At 45.5% G+C, this 24,706-nt stretch overlaps 2 protein-coding genes across 5 annotated transcripts; both read left to right on the top strand.

Moving 5' to 3' along the window:
• The first annotated feature begins 3,147 nt into the window (after nt 1-3,147).
• Nucleotides 3,148-12,425, top strand: LOC124116458. Its single transcript, XM_046477797.2, has 4 exons — nt 3,148-3,340; nt 4,444-4,482; nt 5,086-5,202; nt 12,181-12,425. Exons 1-4 carry the CDS (start codon nt 3,148-3,150, stop codon nt 12,423-12,425), a joined length of 594 nt encoding a protein of 197 aa, XP_046333753.1.
• A 6,305-nt stretch (nt 12,426-18,730) lies between these two features.
• On the top strand, nt 18,731-24,460 carry LOC124116445 (protein unc-93 homolog A-like). Of its 4 annotated transcripts, none has more exons than XM_046477780.2 (4): nt 18,731-18,890; nt 21,384-22,354; nt 23,283-23,550; nt 23,943-24,460. In XM_046477780.2, exons 2-4 carry the CDS (start codon nt 21,455-21,457, stop codon nt 24,176-24,178), a joined length of 1,404 nt encoding a protein of 467 aa, XP_046333736.2. In that variant the 5' UTR covers nt 18,731-18,890; nt 21,384-21,454; the 3' UTR covers nt 24,179-24,460. The 4 variants fall into 4 exon arrangements, with proteins under 4 accessions (XP_046333736.2, XP_046333735.2, XP_046333737.2 ...); XM_046477779.2 differs by having other exon boundaries at nt 18,731-19,081; XM_046477781.2 differs by lacking the exon at nt 18,731-18,890 and adding an exon at nt 19,652-19,695.
• Nucleotides 24,461-24,706: the final 246 nt, after the last annotated feature.

The following is a 24,706-nucleotide window of genomic DNA, read 5'->3' as shown; positions in this document are numbered from 1 at the left end:
GGAAATTATACACTTGAAAATTGGATTTGACCAAAATATAACAAACGTTATCTAAACGTTAATAGGCTGGAAACAGTCGCCGAAGCACTGCAAACTTAAGGTCCAAAACACAACCATGATATCAGACATATCACCATCGAATAACCTTGTTTGTTTCAATTTATCCACCGTTAAACATGGGTGAATACTATATATTATCTGGCAGTTTAGTTAAACTTCATCATGGATCGTGAACTTGCTCATAGTTAGATAATCTCATGAAGTTCGAAAAAAGGCCATTTTCACCCATTTTAGCTATTTGTACTTGATAATATCAAAAGTTCAAAACTGTTCTGTAACGTTTTAATTTAGCACTTCCAGTGAGCCAAATTGGACCCTCGTCCTGCCTCGTTCTCATTACGTGAAAATCCGTTCACTCACTCACTCACGACGGAATCACCGCTATTGTAAATATCCTCGCCGCCCTTCAGTATGTGACATCGCCTTTAGGGGATGCATGCCTTGTAGTTACAGGATTTTTTCCTGTATTTGCCGGGATTTGTATGTCAATGGCTAATTTCAAGCTGTCAGTCACGAGATGAATGCATCATGCTTCAATTGGTTTTATTATGGCGTCCCGCTGACATTAATATACGAGGGATTGTGCTCACGTATTCTCAACACGGTATTATCTAACTACACGAGTTAAAGTTTTGTTAGTTATGCTAACGTACTCACCGACAAAAGAAGCGCGGACCATAGAAACATATAGAGAAGTATGTACTAAAGAAGAGATGTTTCCAATGTGTACCACTTAATGACAAAACTAACAATCAGTCAAGTGTTAGCACAGAGATTTTATATTCTTATCACGATATCCACGTGATTCCCAAACTTTACAAGACCGCCTCCGTGGTCTAGTGGTAGAGCGTCCGCCCGGAGAGCGAAAGGTCTAACGTTATAAGATGGTACTTGTTGTTACCCTGTCTGGCGCTCGGCATCAAGGGGCTAAAACAAGGACTGGGCGGCTCGGAGTCAGTGCACTGTGTCTGAGTGGGGTATCCATGTTAAACTGCGGCATGGTATCTCAGTGAGCTAGCACAATAAATCGGCATCAGTCCGGACTGGTACAAGCAGCCACACAAACACACACACGTGCATGCAGGTCGCTATATATGAGCAATAATCTTGGACGCGACGTTAAAACCAATTTCACCAAACTTTACACGCTAATCTTGCATAAGACAAATGGTGCATCTCGAGTTATGGATCTGTGATGTCACACGTGATGCGTTCATGAGCGTCGGTTCACACAACATAACAGTTTTTTCCGTTTGTGCTTCGACCGTATCTAATGTCTTTTAAATATTATTAATTATTTATATATTAACCGACATATATGGTATTTTCGTTTCTTTTGGCGGAGAATATATAGTACACCCCAAGCATCCTGTAACTGCTTCGGCGGATGCGGCTTTTCGGCGTAGTCATTCCAGACAGACCAGACAAGTCGTTGATGGTGGTGGGTCGTTAGAATAGTTCATTAGAGTTTTAGGCATAAAATGTCGTACATTTTGAAGCAGTATTACGCATATGACACCAGAACCATTTGTGAGCATGTTCGACCTAATAACGTGGAAATTTATACTTGGTTGGTTGGTTGGTTTGTTGTTTAACGCCGCACTCAGCAATATTCCAGCTATATGACGGCGGTCTGTAAATAATCGAGCCTGAACCAGACAATCCAGTGATTAATATCATGAGCATCGATCCACGCAATTATATACAATCCAGTTTGTACTTCCAGGGCAGATTTCACAACTTTCACTCTTTAAATACTGTTTCCGTGTTTACTACGGAAGCAAGCGTTAAACAGCTCTATATAGTTTTTTTCAAAATCAGATCCTCGCATCAACATCTTTCAAAATAAGTTTTAGGCAATACATTTACGACTTCTTACAGCGGAGTAAACGACCACCCCCGTCGGAGTAAGACTGCTACTCAGTCGCATTGATATTAAACCAACATTTACAGGTGGACAAAGAATACAAAAAATGTTGTGTTAGAGACATCCACTCGGGGCTTCAGTTAATGATGCATCACGCAGACTTCAGTAGTTACATTGGCGGGTCCAGGGGGAAAGGGGGGTATGTTGTTGGCAGTAAAAGACGTTTTTGATATTTTGGACCCCTATCTTTCAAAAATGCTAGATCCGCCCTTGTTCACAGGCCGCCGTGATAGACCTTGAATATTGCTGACTGCGGCGTCAAACAACACTCACTCATTCAACTGCACAGTAGATGTTTATTGCCTTGCTTAATGCTGGTTATAGTCTCAATGCAAATCAAAGAGTCATGCCTTAATATGACGGAAATTAATCTAAACAGAAGACACACACTCTCTTTATTGTTCCGATTAGCATGGTTAATTTTTTGCCTACATTCCTGTGGATATGTAAAAAACGCCTCAAACTAAAGTCCTTATGTCATGTTTTCTATGTTTAATGCGTTTTTCCCCTTTGTACAACATACATAGCCCGTCTAGCCAGTATACTACTATAATAAACTATTGATGCAGACAGTAGACATGCTCACTGACCTCACCTGACCTTGCGATGACCTCCCTTTACCATTCGGTGACCTTCAGACAGACATGTCAATCAGACGGTAGTTGCATTTGCGATATTTATCTGTTGTTTTTCGATATCATATTGACGTAACAATAAATAGATTGTCGAATACGCCAAATGTCTAACAATACGGTTATATGGTGTTTTACAGTGCATGTTATATGAAAAAAATGTTTTTTATTGATGAAACGTTAGTAAATCACAATAGGTGTTTATATAACATAAGGGGAGGTGAGGTTTAACGTCGCGTGCGTGCGTGCGTGCGTAGCAGTTCTGACTATTACCGGTCTCATAATATTACACCACTAAGTCTTAGATACGAAGCAACAGTTTTACATGAATATCTCACCCAGGCGTTCTCGAGCCGACCAGTCCCTGACCTTCCGCTCTCCGGACAAACGTTCTGTCCACTAGACCACGGAAGCGGTCAGTCAAGGCATACCCCATGTTAACATTCCTGCTGACCAGGAGTTGCCCGTAAACAAACTATTGGCACCAACGAATCATTTTCCATTTCAGATTTTCCAGCTATGCAGATAATGTCCTCTTTGCTTTTGTGGATTTTCGTCACTCTGACGTCATCAAAACACGTGATTCCCTCTCTGCCAGAATACACCCCTCACCACGCCTTCCACGCAGGACCAGTCCTTGGTTACCATGGCAACACCAACGACCAAGCATCCTATTTGCACGGACGTCCTTCGGGAGGTCGAGCTATTGGAAAGGTCAGAGGTGGGTCTGAAGGTCACTCTAATCATTGAGACCACATCCGTTAAAATAGAACACCGGGACCTGGAGGTCAACCAAATTCTTCAAAATGTCCAACATAAGTTGTTTTAGTTCCCTATACAAGAGTCAAAAGTCAAACTCTACCATGGATAAAATACAATTTGAATTCATGGAACACATTTGAGAGACATAGTTCGGGGATTCTAAACACAAACGTTAAGCTCCTTAAGCCTGTTGTTTCAGAATAGATGTCTGAGCTGCAGACAAATTATATACATGTTATATACAGGTGATAACATCCAATCAAATACGTGCATACATTGTACGTAGGTGGCCCGATGTGCAGAGTTGCGTCCCTTAGCAGCGTCAGAAATCTTTATCGTGGGTTCAAATCCCAGATTTGATGTACAGATTCTGGGTTTGTCAGCACCATACCCGTGCTCGTGGGTTTCGCCAAAGTAGTAAACGTGAGACCTGCATCGTTTCGGGCTTTCCTCGCACATCAAGCTGACACGCCATGATACCTGATATAAACAAAACTCGCTCACGGAATACTAATTGTGAATTAAAGTTCAAAATGACAATGCAGAATGGTCACAGCAACACAAGTTACAGTTCCAATTAGGCAACCATTGCGGCAACGTTTGATATTCTGTGATCATTTTGTAGAGAAACGTGTTGGGTTTAATACAAAGTTTCATTACGATAGACCGTGTTGTTTAAGGTAATGATCTAAAAACACCTTTCCTAAACCTTTGTATTTAGAAATAATACATGTTCTCGAAAGGGCAACACAAGTTACAGTTCCAATAAGGCAACCATTGCGGAAACGTTTGATATTCTGTGATCATTTTGTAGAGACACGTGTTGGGTTTAATACAAAGTTTCACTACGATAGACCGTGTTGTCTCAGGTAATGTTCTAAAAACACCTTTCCTAAACCTTTGTATTTAGAAATAATACATGTTCTCGAAAGGATTAATAGAAAGCAAGCCCCTAGCATCCTGTGCATGTCGTATAAGGCGACTCAATACATCGGGTGGTCAGGTAACGTTGGTTGATGTGTTCAACACCCTTAACTAATAACATCTCTTCGTGTGTTTCAGTTCGCCGCCTGGCGTCCCGATCTACGTCCAGAAAACAAGGTAATGAAGCATAGATGAGTTTAACGCCGCTTTCAACATTGACTAAGTTATATCACGGCGTGGCTGCTTGATGTTGGAGAAGATGGCCACGCGATGGAGGCATTAGATGGTTACCACTTTGGTGAAACCCACGAGCACGGGTATGGTGCTGACAAACCTGGAAACATTCAGGGTTAACCAGGATTCGAACTCACGATCATACGTTTCTTGTTCAGCTACCTACGGAGCCTTAGATGATAAACACAACAGGAGTAAAATTCCGCAACTTTAAATTGGGTGTTCGTAAGAAAAAAAACTTCCTGGCTTTGTTTGTTTGTTTGTTGTTTAACGCCGCTCTCAGCAATATTCCAGCTATATGACGGCGGTCTGTTAATAATCGAGTCTGGACCAGACAATCCAATGACCAGGCAACATCATGAACATCCATTTACACAATTGGGATACGACGACATGCATCAACCAAGTCAGGAAGCCTGACCACCCGATCCCGTTGGTCGGCTCATACGACAAGCATGGGTTGCTGAAGACCATTTCTAACCTGGATCTTAAGAGGTCGACTTTGTAATAATTAGGCATGTTATAACAATTTTCTTTTTCTTTCAGCGAGATACATGCAGATCCCAATTTATCGTCCCGGAATGCCTGGTAGTCGTTCTCCCGCCGCCATCAACATCAACACACTTCTACCATACCGCCGGAACTACTTCGACAGCTTCTTAGGTAATCTTTTCCTTAGTATCCGGAGGACATTAGGAAACACCGAACCATCAAACACTGTAGTAGAAACAGAATATCATTAACTGCTAGAATAGTCTTACAATTAGAGACGTAGAGAAGCCAGAAGGTACAATTTCCTGCAAAATTTCCAGATAACCGAACTAAAGGTACGGTGTGATATTATCTAAAATATGAAATGAATATAGTGTTCTTGACTAAAAGGGTCCGGTTTTACATGGTTAAACTGTTTGTGAATGCACCAAATATCTGTAGGTTATTATATATGTCTTAGATAATGTGACCATCACATCACGCCATCGTTCATAGTCAACAAGGGGAGGAAGGATTACTTTATGGTAAGAGCGTAAGCTTGTCACGCCAAAGACCCGGGTTCGAACATTAACAGGGGGTAAAATGTGTGAAGCCTTTTCTTGTTCATCGGAGTCATTTCAGTGGAATAGTAGTTAAAGCGATACACAGATGACATCCTTACCTTGTCAGTGTAGCAGGGCGTGGTGTCATCCCACATATGACATCCTTACCTTGTCAGTGAAGCAGGGCGTGGTGTCATCCCACAGATGACATCCTTATCTTGTCAGTGTAGCAGGGCGTGGTGTCATCCCACAGATGACATCCTTACCTTGTCAGTGAAGCAGGGCGTCATGTCATCCCACAGATGACATCCTTATCTTGTCAGTGTAGCAGGGCGTGGTGTCATCCCACAGATGACATCCTTACCTTGTCAGTGTAGCAGGGCGTCATGTCATCCCACAGATGACATCCTCACCATGTCAATGTAGAGGGCGGGGAGTCATCCCACAGATGACATCCTTACCTTGTCAGTGCAGCAGGGCGTGGTGTCATTCCACTGATGACATCCTTACCTTGTCAGTGTAGCAGGGCGTGGTGTCATCCCACAGATGGCATCCTTACCTTGTCAGTGAAGCAGGGCGTCATGTCATCCCACAGATGACATCCTTACCTTGTCAGTGCAGCAGGGCGTGGTGTCATCCAACAGATGACATCCTTACCTTGTCAGTGTGGAAAGGGCGTGGAGTCATCCCACAGATGACATCCTTACCATGTCAATGTAGAGGGCGGGGAGTCATCCCACAGATGACATCCTTACCTTGTCAGTGCAGCAGGGCGTGGTGTCATTCCACTTATGACATACTTACCTTGTCAGTGTAGCAGAGCGTGGTGTCATCCCACAGATGGCATCCTTACCTTGTCAGTGTAGAAGGGCGGGGTGTCATCCCACAGATGACATCCTTACCTTGTCAGTGTAACAGGGCGAGGTGTCATCCCACAGATGATATCCTTACCTTGTCAGTGTAGCAGGGCGGGATGTCATCCCACAGATGACATCCTTACCTTGTCAGTGTAGCAGAGCGTGGTGTCATCCCACAGATGACTTCCTTACCTTGTCAGTGTAGCAGAGCGTGGTGTCATCCCACAGATGACATCCTTACCGTGTCAGTGTAGCAGCATGTGGCGTTATCACATAGATGACATCCTTACCTTGTCAGTGCAGCAGGGCGCGGTGTCATCCCTCAGATGAAATCCTTACCGTGTCAGTGCAGCAGGGCGTGGTGTCATCCAACAGATGACATCCTTACCTTGTCAGTGTGGAAAGGACGTGGAGTCATCCCACAGATGACATCCTCACCATGTCAATGTAGAGGGCGGGGAGTCATCCCACAGATGACATCCTTACCTTGTCAGTGCAGCAGGGCGTGGTGTCATTCCACTGATGACATCCTTACCTTGTCAGTGTAGCAGAGCGTGGTGTCATCCCACAGATGGCATCCTTACCTTGTCAGTGTAGAAGGGCGGGGTGTCATCCTACAGATGACATCCTTACCTTGTCAGTGTAACAGGGCGAGGTGTCATCCCACAGATGACATCCTTACCTTGTCAGTGTAGCAGGGCGGGGTGTCATCCCACAGATGACATCCTTACCTTGTCAGTGTAGCAGAGCGTTTTGTCATCCCACAGATGACTTCCTTATCTTGTCAGTGTAGCAGAGCGTGGTGTCATCCCACAGATGACATCCTTACCTTGTAAGTGTAGCAGGACGTCGTGTCATCCCACAGATGACTTCCTTACCTTGTCAGTGTAGCAGGGCGGGGTGTCATCCCACAGATGACTTCCTTACCTTGTCAGTGTAGCAGAGCGTGGTGTCATCCCACAGATGGCATCCTTACCTTGTCAGTGTAGCAGGGCGTGGTGTCATTTCACAGATGACATCCTTACCTTGTCAGTGCAGCAGGGCGTCGTGTCATCCCACAGATGACATCCTTACCTTGTCAGTGCAGCAGGGTGCGGTGTCATCCCACAGATGACATCCTTACCTTGTCAGTGAAGCAGGGCGTCATGTCATCCCACAGATGACATCCTTATCTTGTCAGTGTAGCAGGGCGTGGTGTCATCCCACAGATGACATCCTTACCTTGTCAGTGAAGCAGGGCGTCATGTCATCCCACAGATGACATCCTTATCTTGTCAGTGTAGCAGGGCGTGGTGTCATCCCACAGATGACATCCTTACCTTGTCAGTGTAGCAGGGCGTCATGTCATCCCACAGATGACATCCTCACCATGTCAATGTAGAGGGCGGGGAGTCATCCCACAGATGACATCCTTACCTTGTCAGTGCAGCAGGGCGTGGTGTCATTCCACTGATGACATCCTTACCTTGTCAGTGTAGCAGGGCGTGGTGTCATCCCACAGATGGCATCCTTACCTTGTCAGTGAAGCAGGGCGTCATGTCATCCCACAGATGACATCCTTACCTTGTCAGTGCAGCAGGGCGTGGTGTCATCCAACAGATGACATCCTTACCTTGTCAGTGTGGAAAGGGCGTGGAGTCATCCCACAGATGACATCCTTACCATGTCAATGTAGAGGGCGGGGAGTCATCCCACAGATGACATCCTTACCTTGTCAGTGCAGCAGGGCGTGGTGTCATTCCACTTATGACATACTTACCTTGTCAGTGTAGCAGAGCGTGGTGTCATCCCACAGATGGCATCCTTACCTTGTCAGTGTAGAAGGGCGGGGTGTCATCCCACAGATGACATCCTTACCTTGTCAGTGTAACAGGGCGAGGTGTCATCCCACAGATGATATCCTTACCTTGTCAGTGTAGCAGGGCGGGATGTCATCCCACAGATGACATCCTTACCTTGTCAGTGTAGCAGAGCGTGGTGTCATCCCACAGATGACTTCCTTACCTTGTCAGTGTAGCAGAGCGTGGTGTCATCCCACAGATGACATCCTTACCGTGTCAGTGTAGCAGCATGTGGCGTTATCACATAGATGACATCCTTACCTTGTCAGTGCAGCAGGGCGCGGTGTCATCCCTCAGATGAAATCCTTACCGTGTCAGTGCAGCAGGGCGTGGTGTCATCCAACAGATGACATCCTTACCTTGTCAGTGTGGAAAGGACGTGGAGTCATCCCACAGATGACATCCTCACCATGTCAATGTAGAGGGCGGGGAGTCATCCCACAGATGACATCCTTACCTTGTCAGTGCAGCAGGGCGTGGTGTCATTCCACTGATGACATCCTTACCTTGTCAGTGTAGCAGAGCGTGGTGTCATCCCACAGATGGCATCCTTACCTTGTCAGTGTAGAAGGGCGGGGTGTCATCCCACAGATGACATCCTTACCTTGTCAGTGTAACAGGGCGAGGTGTCATCCCACAGATGACATCCTTACCTTGTCAGTGTAGCAGGGCGGGGTGTCATCCCACAGATGACATCCTTACCTTGTCAGTGTAGCAGAGCGTTTTGTCATCCCACAGATGACTTCCTTATCTTGTCAGTGTAGCAGAGCGTGGTGTCATCCCACAGATGACATCCTTACCTTGTAAGTGTAGCAGGACGTCGTGTCATCCCACAGATGACTTCCTTACCTTGTCAGTGTAGCAGGGCGGGGTGTCATCCCACAGATGACTTCCTTACCTTGTCAGTGTAGCAGAGCGTGGTGTCATTCCACTGATGACATCCTTACCTTGTCAGTGTAGCAGAGCGTGGTGTCATCCCACAGATGGCATCCTTACCTTGTCAGTGTAGCAGGGCGTGGTGTCATTTCACAGATGACATCCTTACCTTGTCAGTGCAGCAGGGCGTCGTGTCATCCCACAGATGACATCCTTACCTTGTCAGTGCAGCAGGGTGCGGTGTCATCCCACAGATGACATCCTTACCTTGTCAGTGTAGAAAGGGCGTGGTGTCATCCCACAGATGACATCCTTACCTTGTCAGTGTAGCAGAGCGTTTTGTCATCCCACAGATGACTTCCTTATCTTGTCAGTGTAGCAGAGCGTGGTGTCATCCCACAGATGACATCCTTACCTTGTAAGTGTAGCAGGACGTCGTGTCATCCCACAGATGACTTCCTTACCTTGTCAGTGTAGCAGGGCGGGGTGTCATCCCACAGATGACTTCCTTACCTTGTCAGTGTAGCAGAGCGTGGTGTCATCCCACAGATGGCATCCTTACCTTGTCAGTGTAGCAGGGCGTGGTGTCATTTCACAGATGACATCCTTACCTTGTCAGTGCAGCAGGGCGTCGTGTCATCCCACAGATGACATCCTTACCTTGTCAGTGCAGCAGGGTGCGGTGTCATCCCACAGATGACATCCTTACCTTGTCAGTGAAGCAGGGCGTCATGTCATCCCACAGATGACATCCTTATCTTGTCAGTGTAGCAGGGCGTGGTGTCATCCCACAGATGACATCCTTACCTTGTCAGTGAAGCAGGGCGTCATGTCATCCCACAGATGACATCCTTATCTTGTCAGTGTAGCAGGGCGTGGTGTCATCCCACAGATGACATCCTTACCTTGTCAGTGTAGCAGGGCGTCATGTCATCCCACAGATGACATCCTCACCATGTCAATGTAGAGGGCGGGGAGTCATCCCACAGATGACATCCTTACCTTGTCAGTGCAGCAGGGCGTGGTGTCATTCCACTGATGACATCCTTACCTTGTCAGTGTAGCAGGGCGTGGTGTCATCCCACAGATGGCATCCTTACCTTGTCAGTGAAGCAGGGCGTCATGTCATCCCACAGATGACATCCTTACCTTGTCAGTGCAGCAGGGCGTGGTGTCATCCAACAGATGACATCCTTACCTTGTCAGTGTGGAAAGGGCGTGGAGTCATCCCACAGATGACATCCTTACCATGTCAATGTAGAGGGCGGGGAGTCATCCCACAGATGACATCCTTACCTTGTCAGTGCAGCAGGGCGTGGTGTCATTCCACTTATGACATACTTACCTTGTCAGTGTAGCAGAGCGTGGTGTCATCCCACAGATGGCATCCTTACCTTGTCAGTGTAGAAGGGCGGGGTGTCATCCCACAGATGACATCCTTACCTTGTCAGTGTAACAGGGCGAGGTGTCATCCCACAGATGATATCCTTACCTTGTCAGTGTAGCAGGGCGGGATGTCATCCCACAGATGACATCCTTACCTTGTCAGTGTAGCAGAGCGTGGTGTCATCCCACAGATGACTTCCTTACCTTGTCAGTGTAGCAGAGCGTGGTGTCATCCCACAGATGACATCCTTACCGTGTCAGTGTAGCAGCATGTGGCGTTATCACATAGATGACATCCTTACCTTGTCAGTGCAGCAGGGCGCGGTGTCATCCCTCAGATGAAATCCTTACCGTGTCAGTGCAGCAGGGCGTGGTGTCATCCAACAGATGACATCCTTACCTTGTCAGTGTGGAAAGGACGTGGAGTCATCCCACAGATGACATCCTCACCATGTCAATGTAGAGGGCGGGGAGTCATCCCACAGATGACATCCTTACCTTGTCAGTGCAGCAGGGCGTGGTGTCATTCCACTGATGACATCCTTACCTTGTCAGTGTAGCAGAGCGTGGTGTCATCCCACAGATGGCATCCTTACCTTGTCAGTGTAGAAGGGCGGGGTGTCATCCCACAGATGACATCCTTACCTTGTCAGTGTAACAGGGCGAGGTGTCATCCCACAGATGACATCCTTACCTTGTCAGTGTAGCAGGGCGGGGTGTCATCCCACAGATGACATCCTTACCTTGTCAGTGTAGCAGAGCGTTTTGTCATCCCACAGATGACTTCCTTATCTTGTCAGTGTAGCAGAGCGTGGTGTCATCCCACAGATGACATCCTTACCTTGTAAGTGTAGCAGGACGTCGTGTCATCCCACAGATGACTTCCTTACCTTGTCAGTGTAGCAGGGCGGGGTGTCATCCCACAGATGACTTCCTTACCTTGTCAGTGTAGCAGAGCGTGGTGTCATTCCACTGATGACATCCTTACCTTGTCAGTGTAGCAGAGCGTGGTGTCATCCCACAGATGGCATCCTTACCTTGTCAGTGTAGCAGGGCGTGGTGTCATTTCACAGATGACATCCTTACCTTGTCAGTGCAGCAGGGCGTCGTGTCATCCCACAGATGACATCCTTACCTTGTCAGTGCAGCAGGGTGCGGTGTCATCCCACAGATGACATCCTTACCTTGTCAGTGTAGAAAGGGCGTGGTGTCATCCCACAGATGACATCCTTACCTTGTCAGTGTAGCAGGGCGTCGTGTCATCCCACAGATGACTTCCTTACCTAGTATTCTACCATCACTGGTCACGTGGACAAGGCGCCTGACCTCGGATGAGAAAGTTCGTGGTTCGAATCCCAGAAAAACGCGGAAATTGTATGGGCGCTACATTGTATAGGTTGCGACAACATTGATAACTTAATGGACTATACCTTTATTAAACTTGTTTTCTGTAAAAATACATACAAATCGGTTATCGGTTATTATTTATAGATATTTATAGATATATGGATGAACAACTTCTTATTACACTTAGGATCGACGTTTTGGTGTAGGTTCGAACACCGTGATGTTTATCCACATATCGTATCCTTAGCTAGTACTCCAACTTCTAAATGCCTCCCAAAGAAGTTATTATTTACCTTTCAGCATCCCAGTTTTGGATCAGTCCCAACCCAACAGCAATCAACCCCGTGGCCCCACCAATCAGGGCTCGCTTCACTTCTCCACGGGCCAGCAAGCATGTTGAGTCTCCGCCAATCATATCACCCCTAGCAAACGCAATTGACAAGGACCTACCAGTGATGACGAAACAAAGCAGTAAGTGGGTGTGGCCTAACAGTGACGTCACGGGTCCCTTGAGTAGTTTTACAATTAATGTCAATAAACTGTAGATGATCCTATCGTTGTGTTCGCTGGCGAAACTAGATACAGATTAGATTTGACATCGACTCCCTAGCCGACTGGCTAATCGCTGCAATGATAACCTATATTGACGATTTGAAGAGGCATGGCTCAGCCCAGCAGGGTTAGCATGAGCGATGGACAAACAGTTATTATAACACTACAGACAATGCCCTGGCTTCACATAGAAGAAATCACGTCTGGATCTGGAGTGAGTGAGTTGTGTTTAACGCCGCTTTTAACGGTATTACATATCATATCACGGCGTGTCAGCTTAATATGGGAGGAAAGCCCAAATTGATGCAGGTCTCAGACGTTTACCACGTTGGTGAAACCTACGAGCACGGGTATGGTGCTGACAAACCTTGAAACATAATAGGGGCGAACCGGGATTCGAACCCACAACCATAGGTTTCTGGCAACTCTGCACAGCTACTCTGTCTCAGACGACTGGGCCACCGGTGCCCCCTGGATCTGGACAACATATTGGGGATCATACTGTAGCATACGATCCCTGAAGATCCAGGGTAGAATAGGTCTACAGCAACCCATGCTTGTCGTAAAAGTCGACCATGCTTGTCGTAAGAGGCGACTAACGGGATCGGGTGGTCAGGCTCGCTGACTTGGTTGATGCATGTCATCGTGTCCCAATGGCGTGGATCGATGCTCGTGATATCAATCACTGGATTGTCTGGTCCAGACTCGATTATTTACAGACAGTCGTCATATAGCTGGAATATTGCTGAGTGCGGCGTTAAACAACAAACAAATGAAAACAAACTGTTGCAGACCGCCGCGTCATACTAAAAGACGTTAAAAGATGGCACTTGTTGTCACCCTGCCTGGTGTTCGGCATTAAGGGGCTAAAACAAGGACTGGTGGGTCGGAGTCTCGGCCTCGATGGGCTGGCACTATAAAATCGGCATCATTCCGGACTTGTACAAGCAGCCACACACACGCTATAAGTGCATTAATCTTGGAAGCGACGTTACACCCCATTTCACCTCACCTCACCTCACCTCATACTGAAGCAATCAGGAAAGATGGGAGCTGACTGGAAAGACAAAAAGGTCCACCACCTGAAGATGATCTGTAGAATTATCAGGTATTTATAGGTTATGGGCACACACAATTTTCATCTGCTACGTAAATACATAGGTTTCATCTGTGATGGGAACATTCGTTAATCTGTTGTGTAAATACATAGGTTTCATTTGACATGGGAACATTCGTTTATCTGTTATGGGAACATATGTTTCATCTGTTATGGGAACATTCGTTCATCTGTTATGGGAACATTCGTTCATCTGTTATGGGAACATATGTTTCATCTGTCGTGGGAACATTCGTTCATCTGTTGTGTAAATACATAGGTTTCATCTGTTCTGGGAATATTCGTTTCATCTGCAATGTGAAGACACACGAGTCATTATGGACTGATCCCAGAAGAGAGCCTCACGGTCAGTTATGCTACGTGCACGGTGGGTACGAGCGTTATCGCCTTGAAAGACAAAACGTAGACTAGCGTGGAGCGTCCCTTGGGCACATCAGAAACCTGCGGTCGTGGGTTCGAATCCCGGTTCGCCCCGATTGTGTTTCTAGGTTTGTCAACACCACACCCGTGCTCGTGAGTTTCACCGAAGTGGTAAACGTCTAAGACCTGCATCACTTGGGGCTTTCTTCCCACTTTAAGCAGACACGCCGTGATATAACTGGAATACAGATATCTGACGTGTTACTATGAATAATAAATGTCAACAATACTATTGGCTCAAGGCGATTTGACGACCTTTCACTAAACGTGTCACAATCAAGAAAGACCCACGTGCACCTGTAATTGCATGCTCCATGTGCAATATTTCGGGTTTGAGGCGGTACGTTTTGGTGAGGTGAAATGGGGTTTAACGTCGGGTCCAAGATTATTGCACTTATATAGCGACGTGTATGTACGTGTGTGTGTTTGTGTGGCTGCTTGTACTAGTCCGGACTGATGCCGATTTATAGTTCTATCTCACTGAGATACCATGCCGCAGTTTAACATGAATATCCCACTCAGACACAGAATACTGACTCCGAGCCGATCAGTCCTTGTTTTAGCCCCATCGTTTTACGTCTTTTGGTATGACGCGGCCGGGGATCGAACCCAGGACCTTCCGCTCTCCGGGCGGACACTCTAGCACTAGACCACGGAGGCGGTAGGGTACGTTTTGGACCCGAGACCGTTCTGTCACTGGCAGTCTTGTTTCAAAGCTGATCTTTCTTCTGGCGTCTGATCATCACATCTTTATTTCAAGATACCTTACATCTTGGAGAGTATATGATGAAAAAATAAGACGATACCATTTGAAAAACAGTCAGGAACCAACATGGAACAGTCACAGAACATAACATCAGATCATCTATAACAATTGACTGATTGTGTGTTGTTCAACGCCGCACTCAGCAGTATTCCAGCTATACGACGGCGATCTGTAAATTATCGAGTCTGGACCAGACAATCCAGTGATTGACATTATAAGCATCGATCCACACAACTGGGATACGATGACATGCATCAACTAAGTCAGCGAGCCTGACCACCCGGTACCGTTAGTCGCAAATTCCGACACGGAAAGTCGCCTTTTACCGCAAGCATGGGTTGCTGAAGACCTATTCTACCCCGGATCTTCACGGGTCTATAAGGTAACAAATGTTATATTTGTGATAACATTAACATTCTTTATTTTGTATTTAAACGTGTTTCTTCAGAAGCATCAATACATAAAACGATGCTCAAGGGGCAAGGGGGTACGGGTGGCCCAGTCGTCTAAGGCGCCGCGATTCGCTGTGCAGAGTTGCGTCCCTTGGGCATGCCAGAAACCTATGATTGTGGGTTCGAATCCCGTGCTCGTGGGTTTCACCGAAGTGGTAAACGTCTTAGACCTGCATCAACTCGGGCTTTCCTCCCACATTAGGCTTACACGCCGTGATATAACTGGAATAATGTTAAAAGCGGCGTTAAACCCAACTCACTCACTCACTCAAGGGGCGATTTTATGGAGAAATGTACAGAAGCCTAGTAGGGACATCTGCTTTTTTTCATTTTTTTCTTGAAATGTCAAGGTGCTAATTTGAGATTGCAAGATGATATGTTGACATTCAAGATACGAAATTGAAGGCTTCCGTAGAACTGTGGTGCTTGAGGTGCTAACTGTGTGTCATGTGTTTGACACAATGAACCAGTCAACTTGAACTATTGTTGCGTCCCCAAGGAACGAGGGGCCCAGTCGTCTAAGGCGCCGCGATTCGCTGTGCAGAGTTGCGTCTCTTGGGAACGCCAGAAACCTATGATTGTGGATTCGAATCCCGGTTCGCCCCGATTATGTTTCTAGGTTCGTCAGCACCTTACCGTGCTCGTGGGTTTCATCGAAGTGGTAAACGCCTGAGACCTGCATCACTTCGGGCTTTCCTCCCACTTTAAGCCGACCCGCCGTGATATAACTGGAATACTGTTAAAAGTGGCGTTAAATCACTCACTCACTCCCTATCAACGCGTCCAACGTTTAATAAATGTTATTATCTTTTTTCCCGAAAGCATTTCGGGACTTTTGTTGCCTATTATGTTGTCGTGGACTGATAATTGTTGACAATGGCGACCTGTTTCTTTACAGGATATCATAATCAATGTTCATATTAATTTCGCACCGTTGCACATTACCAGATGAAATGCCGACAACAACACAAATGCTTTGTAGTTCTTGCTGGGGATGGTAATCAACCAGAGATATTGGACAAGGGTTTCATCATTTTCAGTTCAGTGCGGATCCAGAATCTGATATGCTTGAGACTAGCATATCAAAACGGGCACAATCACGAACGAACTATTCTGTCAGGTAGGTAAACAGAGCATAACAGATCGTTGCTGAGATAAGTTTAGTCGCCAGACAATTCGTTGCAAAGTTATATATGAATACAGTGTATATGGATAACTATACATAGATGCTTATACACGTTCATACAGTATATTCACTGTCACATTGATTATTCCTTCGTTAAAATCCGGGTTAGAAATGGACCTCAGCAACCAACGCTTGTCGCAAGAGGCGACTAAAGGGATTGGGTGGTAAGACTCGCTGACTAAGTTGATGCATGTAATCGTATCCCAATTGCGTAGATCGACCCTCGCGATGCCAATCGCTTGATTTTCTGGCCCAGATTTGATTATTTGCAGACCGCCGTCATATAGCTGGAATATTGCTGGGTGCGGCGTAAAACAACAGTCATCAATAATTCATGAGCCTGTATGTGTTCATGGGTTGGTTGCCAGTAGGCAGAGAACGTGTGTCAACATTGTAGTCGATGGTGGTATATCTATAATTACACGACCGCTTCCGTGGTCTAATGGTAGAGCGTCCGCCTGGAGAACGGAAGGTCCGGGGATCGATCCTCGACCGCGTCATACCAAAAGACGTTACTTGTCTGGCGCTCGGCATTAAGGGGCTAAAACAAGGACTGGTCGGCTCGGAGTCAGTATACTGTGTCTGAGTGGGGTATTCATGTTAAACTGCGGCATGGTATCTCAGTGAGCTGGCAGTCCGGACTAGTACAAGCAGCCACATACACACACATACACGTGCATGCACGTCGCTATATAAGTGCAATAATCTTGGACGCGACGTTAAACCCTATTTCACCTCACCCCATCTATAATTACACTGATGGATGAAAATATACAACACGTTTTCCCATTCGTGTTAAAGTTAAAAAGTGTTTGTATGAACCAGCAAAGAGTGAGTATGGTTTTACACCGCTTCAAGCAATATTCCTGCATGGCGGGGTACAATGGGCTTCAAACCCGAACTTTCGGCGTGACAAGCGAACGTTTTAACCACTAGGCTACCCCACCGTCACTATGATCCATATAAACCATGAGTGGTGTTGTAGTATCTTGTGAACTAACTTGCCAAAATTCGCTGGTATCCTCGAGTACGCTTGAAATCCATTCCAAACACACATCCCTTTATAACCGTTCCCCTATTTCCTCATTGGCATAATACTCAAAAAATTGTTAAGGACTTTCTTGAATGACAGATTAACTTTAACTAATAACTTTTTAGTAGTATATACAGCGCCCCGGAGAAGTCATACATTCGAGATAATCCTGTGATACTGTGTTTTTCGGATATTTATGATTTTTCAAGTTTAAAATAAACATGGCGAAATGAAAATGAAACTTAGGAAAGAGAAGATATTTACTCAAACAAGATCAGACACGTTTGAGCGAATACTGTTTTACGCCGCAGTCAGTAGTATCCAGCTGTATCATGTAAGTAATCGAGTCTGGACCAGGCAAACCAGTGACTGCAAGCATCTTCATCAGGCCTCTGACAAAGCAATGAAGCAAATAAACACGGCAAAACCCTTTTGACATCCATAAGAAATGTCTGCTAAAAGCAGAGTCGATTGTACGAATATGATTATAAGCATGTGTCTGTGAATCACTGTCAAGTAGTGGTTATGACAGGAGTTCGCGAAAAGGTAAGTGATTGTTGCACCCGTCGAAAGTTATCCTGTAAAAACACGGGAACGTATGGTACAAGTCAAAATAGGGAATTGCATCGGGCATCTTTTTAGTCAGTGATGCGTCAGTTTTGGAATGTCCCCCACATGTCTACCCTAAAACTGTTTGAAAGCTTTACTGAGGCCTTGAATGTTCTAACCTTGATCAAACAACTTCTGAACAAGAGTCGTAAGACGCTCTTTTAAATTTTCGTTGAAAGAGCCTAGTACCTCAAAAGTTGTGAAGACACAAAATAATACCATGCTACCACACATTACGCATCGGGCAAAGTTATGCCACGGTCGGTGCTGCAGAAATCGTGTATCTTCTTGTTCTAGTCCGGACTAATGCCGATTTTATAGTCCAAGCCCACTGAGATACCATGCAGCATGACATGGATACCCCGCTCAGACACAGTATACTGATTCCGAGTAGACCAGTTCTTGTTTTAGCCCCTAATTAATGCCGTATTTTTATTTTTATTTCAATAAAAAATAGAACTGAAGTTGTGATACATTCTGGCGATCTTTCGCTGTGTCATTTGTTCACGACCGCTCTCCTTACCTTTGCCTCTCCCCCTCCCCCAATAAAAAATGACCCGAACTCTTTTCCGCCTTCATCCAGATTCTAAATGACACAACTGTAGCTGCTCGTCTATTGTATACGAGCTTGCATACTGTGTTAACAGTACATGGCGGTATTCCTTCGCCTACCGCTACGCAAGGCACACATGAGAGATAACAAGCCTGACTTACTTATTCCGGGTCAAGGTTCACCACACACACCCGACTGACAGGTTACGAGCGCGTTTTGTGTGCAAGCTGTGTTGGTGGATAGCAGACGGATACCGGCAGACATGTAACAACCAGTGATGCAGTTTCAGTAAGCAGGACGACTAGGAGCTGACGTTGTTGAAGTGAGATTCAATTTCATGATCAAGTCTTACCTGCCGTGACAACCGTTCGTCTCATCCCATATTCAAGTATATGGGGTCGAAGGTCAAAGCGTGCAGCGGGCGAGTCCTTTTGAGGCAAGGGATGTGAGGGTCGTTTTTTTCTGTATCAGTTGGATGTTTACCGACCAAGAACAGGTTGTACAGGCCTATGTGTAAGCATTTATAGTGATATTTGATTTATGAGTGCATTAGAATATACCTTTTTCCAATTGTTTAGATTCTTTGGGATTCCGACAGTGAACAGTGACTGAGTGAGTAGTGTTTTACGCCTCTGTAAACATAAGTCCAGGTATATCACGGTGGGGACTCTTCAAGTTACCCATGTGGGTAAGCGAAAGCGGGTATTCCGCTTAACAAGTCAACCTTTTAACCACTCCCCCTTCCCCCATCAATCCATCAATGAGTTTGCTTGTAACCTGATGTCCTCCCCCTCAACCAAATTTGTTGGCTGTTTCCGATAAAGAAACGTACATGTTCATGTATTTGATTAAAATTTGAATTTGGACTTCAATATTTCTTAAAACACCAGTACAATGAAGTCAACAAGTTGTTTCGTTTAACTCAGTTGTCATTGTAGTCACCTTAAGCTCAAATTTCCGCCTTGTATACGCTATTGTTTATCATGTTTACCAGCTGCCTGGGTGAGTCTATTGTGTGACTGAAGGGGTGTCTTGATAAAACATAAATCACGGGTGTATGAAGTTGTCTTGATAACACTGGAGGCGAACTGCACTGAAGGCGAACTGCGCTGTAGCTGAAGTGCACTGTAGGTGAACTGCGCTGTAGGCGAACTGCGCTGTAGAGGAACTGCACTGTAGGCGAACTGCGCTGAAGGGGTACTGCGCTGCACTGTAGGCGAACTGCGCTGCACTGTAGGCGAACTGCGCTGCACTGTAGGTGAACTGCACTGTAGGCGAACTGCGCTGTAGGGAACTGCGCTACACTGTAGGGGAACTGCACTGTAGGCGATAGGAGATGACTCAGATTTGTATTTTTTCCAGTTAATCCCTCTATTGTACGTCAACTCCGATAAACCTCTCCGCGTGTCCAGTTAACCGGCCTACGCAGGTATTGTTCTCATAAACTGTTAGTTTTACCCCCACCCAACCCCTGCCAGCCTGTCCTAAAGAAAAGTGAGAACAAACCCTTTTAACGTGTCAACGTAAACTCCATATGGAATAGAGAAGAAACATTCGCAGCTCACCCGAGCGCCCTGTCTCTATTCTGTGACCAGGCCCACTGTTAGAGACCCTTCACAGGGGTCATTGGCCTCCACAGCTGACCTCTCCAGGTGAGCTTATTCCCAGTGACGCCAGCCGCAGTTGAAATAGTGCAGCTTGGCTGAGTTCCCATTGTTAATTACATTAATTTTTGTTTGTAGTAAACACTTTTATCTTTTTTTACCAAACGGTGGCGACAACTTTTAAAACCTGATGAAACAGGGCTGCGTGAATGATTTGAAATATGCCTACCAGCAATCTGGACAGCGAAACTTTTGTCATGGATGTATTGTGATGGATATTATAAAGGTAGCGCTATTTTTCAGAGCATTATCATTTGCAGAAGCCAGAGGTTCCATAACTGCCCGACAAAGGAGGGCAGTTGAGAAGAGCGAGGGCTTCTACAAATAATAATGCCCTGAAAAAGAGCGTTACAGTTATTATAGCTAAAATGGATGGAATTTGTTATCAAATTAAATGAAACAACAATATCGGTTTTGAAAAATTAACTGCAAACAACAAAAATGTCACTGACCCACCTTTACAAATATGGAAACGTCATAGAACAAACCAGTTGACGTCACTATTGAACGAGACGTCACCTTACAACGTGCTTGATAATGGCCCGTCGTCAAGCAATATGAGGGCATTATCAAGTTACAGACAGGTGGCCTAGTCGTCTAAGGCGCCGCGATTCGCTGTGCAGAGTTGCGTCCCTTGTGCACGCCAGAAACCTATGATTATGGGTTCTAATACAGGTTCGCCCCGATTATGTTTCTAGGTTTGTCAGCATCATACCCGTGCTCGTGGGTTTCACCGACGTGGTACACGTCTGAGACCCACATCACTTTGGGCTTTCCTCCCACATTAAGCTGACACGCCGTGCTATAACTGTACACTGTTAAAAGCGGCGTTAAACCGAACTCACTCACTCAATCACTCACTCACAGTCCGTCCTGATATATACTGCTAGGCAAAAGAAAGTATACACCCAGGTTTGATCGTGGCTAAAACTGAAACAAAACGAGATGGTTGTTCGATGGTGATGTATAAGATACGGATATCATTATTGTGTTTTCTGTCATAAGTTGGAAGTGTTTCAGCTTCTGGTTTCATCCTAGTAACGTTTTGATGACGTTTGTAATTTTTTTTAATGAAATTCAATGTTCAAGTGCATACTTTCTTGAAAATGAAAAACAAATATAGATTATCTCATTTTGATTTCACCTTTCAGTTAACTCGTGAAAGCGCAATCAACCACCTCTACCCAGGTTTTGGTGTAGAGAGACAGTTCCCAAAGACATTATGGCGCCGACAGTAAATTCAGAAAAGACAAGCCTTATTCCAAACAGCCGAGACGCCGAACGGCAGACGACAATAAGGACAGTCCGACAGAACCTTACCGCGCTATGTGTTGTCTGGATGTTCACGTTTACAGCGTACTCAGGATTACAGAACCTGGAAGCAAGTCTCAATCTCGATCTCGGAATCTACTCTTTAGCCGCCATTACCGGAAGTGGCCTCATCACGTGCATCCTTGCTCCCGCCATCATCAAATTCACCGGATGCAAAGGAGCTCTAATTATATCCTGGATATGTTTCTGTGTGTTTGTTGGTTCCAACTATTACCCGAAGACCTATTCCTTGATTCCTGGCTCGATAATTATCGGTTTAGGAACTGGACTCCTATGGACTGCCCAAGGTGTATACGTGACTACCTCTGCTCTTGATTATTCCGATGTTACAGGTGAAAAAATGGATTCTGTGGTCAGTAGATTTTTTGGAATTTTTTGCATCGGGTTTCAGAGCACTCAGATATGGGGTAATCTCATTAGCTCCCTTGTTTTTCGTGATGTAAATAATAACATCACAATCGATGATGTAACTCATTGCGGAGCAGACGACTGTCCTGTGAATCTCCCGCCATTTTCGAACCAGACGTCACCGGTATCAAACAAACCAGACGACACGACGGTGTATGTTTTACTGACGATCTATCTCGGTTGTGTTGTGGCTGGACTTGTTATAACTGTACTCTTCCTGAAGCCAATCAAATCCCGTGGATCTGAGAGGGATACGGGCGCCATGACACTTCTGACGTCAACACTGCGTCTTCTTGTGACCGACCTGAACATGGTGTTGCTGGTGCCATTCTGTCTCTACACAGGCATGGAGCAGGTGGTTCTGTTCGCTGAATATACAAAGGTGGGTGCAAACTATTGAAACATTTGCAACATAAAGACATTTTTTCTCTTACACGAACCTTTGAAATGAAGAGCCACCTTTGTCAGCAAATTCCTGAGACATTTAGCAGAGACCCAGATATCATGTCTTCCACTATTTAACGGGGCGGTCGAGTAGCCTAGTGGTTAAAGCGTTCGCTCGTCACGCCGAAGACCCGGGTTCGATTCCCGACATGGGTACAATGTGTGGAGCCCATTTCTGGTGTCCCCCGCCGTGATATAGATGGAATATTGCTAAAAAAGCGGCGTAAACCATACCCACTCACTCCCACTCCACTATTTACTGACAGTGTTTAACTAATCAACGGATAATGTAATCAGTTCCATGCCTACTTCTTGCTCCTTCGTCGTGTTCAACGTTGCACGGCTATGTATTTTTATCCTTCATAGGCAAGACGTAGCCCCGACTCATCCTTAAAAAACATAATACAGAACTTGTTATCCATACAGATTGTAATATGTCTTAATGGCAATCATTGACTTCACATGTGCTCTATATTAAGCCCCTAACACAGTTATCTTTGGGTAACCTTTTGTTTACATGTTTACAATTTAAACGCTACACTGTCTGGGAGGTTAAAGGCGGGATCACTTTTGGCTTCTGGGTCTCTAGCAGTAAAGGGCGTACAGGACGACTAAGTGGATCGGGTTGTCAGGGTAGTAGACGTTGTTGTTGGCGTCGCGTCGTCGTACCCTGACTGCCCGGCACGCTGCTTTTTGTATCAAGCTGTATGTGCTCCAGGTATGTGCCGAATTCTTAACTGAGTCAGTAGCGCATTAGCCGCTGTCAACAATGATCTAGCTTCATCACGGCGGCATTTGGGTAACTGTGTAATTGAGGGTGGAATTGGAGACACGCTTCTTCTTAAAATATTCAACTTTTGTTTCAGTCGTTCGTGACGTGTTCTCTTGGCATCGACTGGGTCGGGTACACCATGATCTGCTTCGGGGTGTGTAACACCATCGGCTCCCCCATCGTTGGCTGGCTGTGTCGATACGTCGGCCGCGGTGTCCTCTTCCTTTTTGCTGCTGTGATGAACATCGCTCTGATCATAACCATGTTACTTTGGCATCCGTCGCCTAGCAACAAGGTTATGTTTTTTGTGGTTCCAGGTCTATGGGGTATGGCGGACGCTGTCTGGCAAACACAGAGCGCTGGTAATTGTTTTGATTTTCTTTGATCGTTATTCACTATTTTCCACACCAATACCGACCAGATTCTTTTCCCAAGACCAAGAAGGTACAGAGTCTTTACCAAATGCTAAAAATGTGTATCATCAAAATTGGCTGGGTTAACGGCGCCCGCTTGGAACACTGTAAAGACCGCGCGCGCGCGCGCGTGCTTGCGTGCGTGCGTGCGTGCGTGCGTGCATGCGTGTGTGTGTGGCGTGGTGTGTGTGTGTGTGTGTGAAGGTCTTGAATTTGGTACTGAAATTCTGTACAAACACTGGTAACGTGTATACTACCCAAATGAAAATATTTTCATATGACAATAGTCAATCTGTCATTTCTTTCTAGAACTATATATCACAACTTATCTCTCTTTACAGCTCTTATAGGTGTTGTGTTTGCGCACAAACAAGGGCCTGCCTTCGGTAATCTCAGGATGTTTCAAGCGACGGGATTCACTATAGCGTACATCTATAGCAACCAACTGTGTCAATATGTAAAACTCTACCTGATTGGTGCGTTCCTCGTTGTGTCCCTGACTCTGGTTGGTGTAGTACACATCAGACGTAAAAACCGCCCCAACTCGACCTATCCCCGAGCTGGAGATGAGACCTAGGGCCATTACGTTACTGTTCTGAAATGGGCTTGTCCAAGGGAGACAATTCAGTCTGACGTTTCTCCACAAAGACCAGACGAACAAGGACAATGTGGATTCAGCTCTATTCTTGTATATGTGCGACATTTATAATTAATTTTAATACAGACATTCAACTAAACACGCAGCGTTCAGAAGAGTTTTTTTTCAGAAACATGAGGACTCTACGATGAGTAGACCTACACATGATCACACATCTGCACATCCTTTTTTGAAAAACAACAAACCCGATTGAGTCGAATATAATCATCTGTCATTACTTCGACTTAAGCAACACTTTAGAGTTTAACTCTATCGAAACAGGCATATAATAAGTATAAGTATATAATGAAGTAGACAATACGTTAATGCGGTCTGTATCAGAACATAAGTCTCGGAGTCAAAACATAATCCAACAAAATAACTCTAAATTGCGGAACTGGAATCAGAGCCGAAATAATATTTAGCTTTCCAAAAAGTATTGAAAACTTTAGGGTCTGTCGAAGGTGA

Source organism: Haliotis rufescens, unplaced genomic scaffold (genome assembly GCF_023055435.1).
Source record: "Haliotis rufescens isolate VD_foot unplaced genomic scaffold, xgHalRufe1.0.p SCAF_21, whole genome shotgun sequence".
Classification (NCBI taxonomy): Eukaryota; Metazoa; Mollusca; class Gastropoda; order Lepetellida; family Haliotidae; genus Haliotis; species Haliotis rufescens.
This window is presented reverse-complemented; position numbering and strand designations above follow the sequence as displayed.

Excerpts from the sequence above, each read along its gene's own strand:
- LOC124116445 (XM_046477780.2), top strand. The coding sequence starts at position 21,455 with ATGGCGCCGACAGTAAATTCAGAAAAGACAAGCCTTATTCCAAACAGC. Across the intron at positions 22,355-23,282 it reads TGTTCGCTGAATATACAAAG|TCGTTCGTGACGTGTTCTCT; the intron begins GTGGGTGCAAAC and ends CTTTTGTTTCAG. Across the intron at positions 23,551-23,942 it reads CTGGCAAACACAGAGCGCTG|CTCTTATAGGTGTTGTGTTT; the intron begins GTAATTGTTTTG and ends CTCTCTTTACAG.
- LOC124116458 (XM_046477797.2), top strand. The coding sequence starts at position 3,148 with ATGTCCTCTTTGCTTTTGTGGATTTTCGTCACTCTGACGTCATCAAAA. Across the intron at positions 3,341-4,443 it reads AGCTATTGGAAAGGTCAGAG|TTCGCCGCCTGGCGTCCCGA; the intron begins GTGGGTCTGAAG and ends CGTGTGTTTCAG. Across the intron at positions 4,483-5,085 it reads ATCTACGTCCAGAAAACAAG|CGAGATACATGCAGATCCCA; the intron begins GTAATGAAGCAT and ends TTTTTCTTTCAG.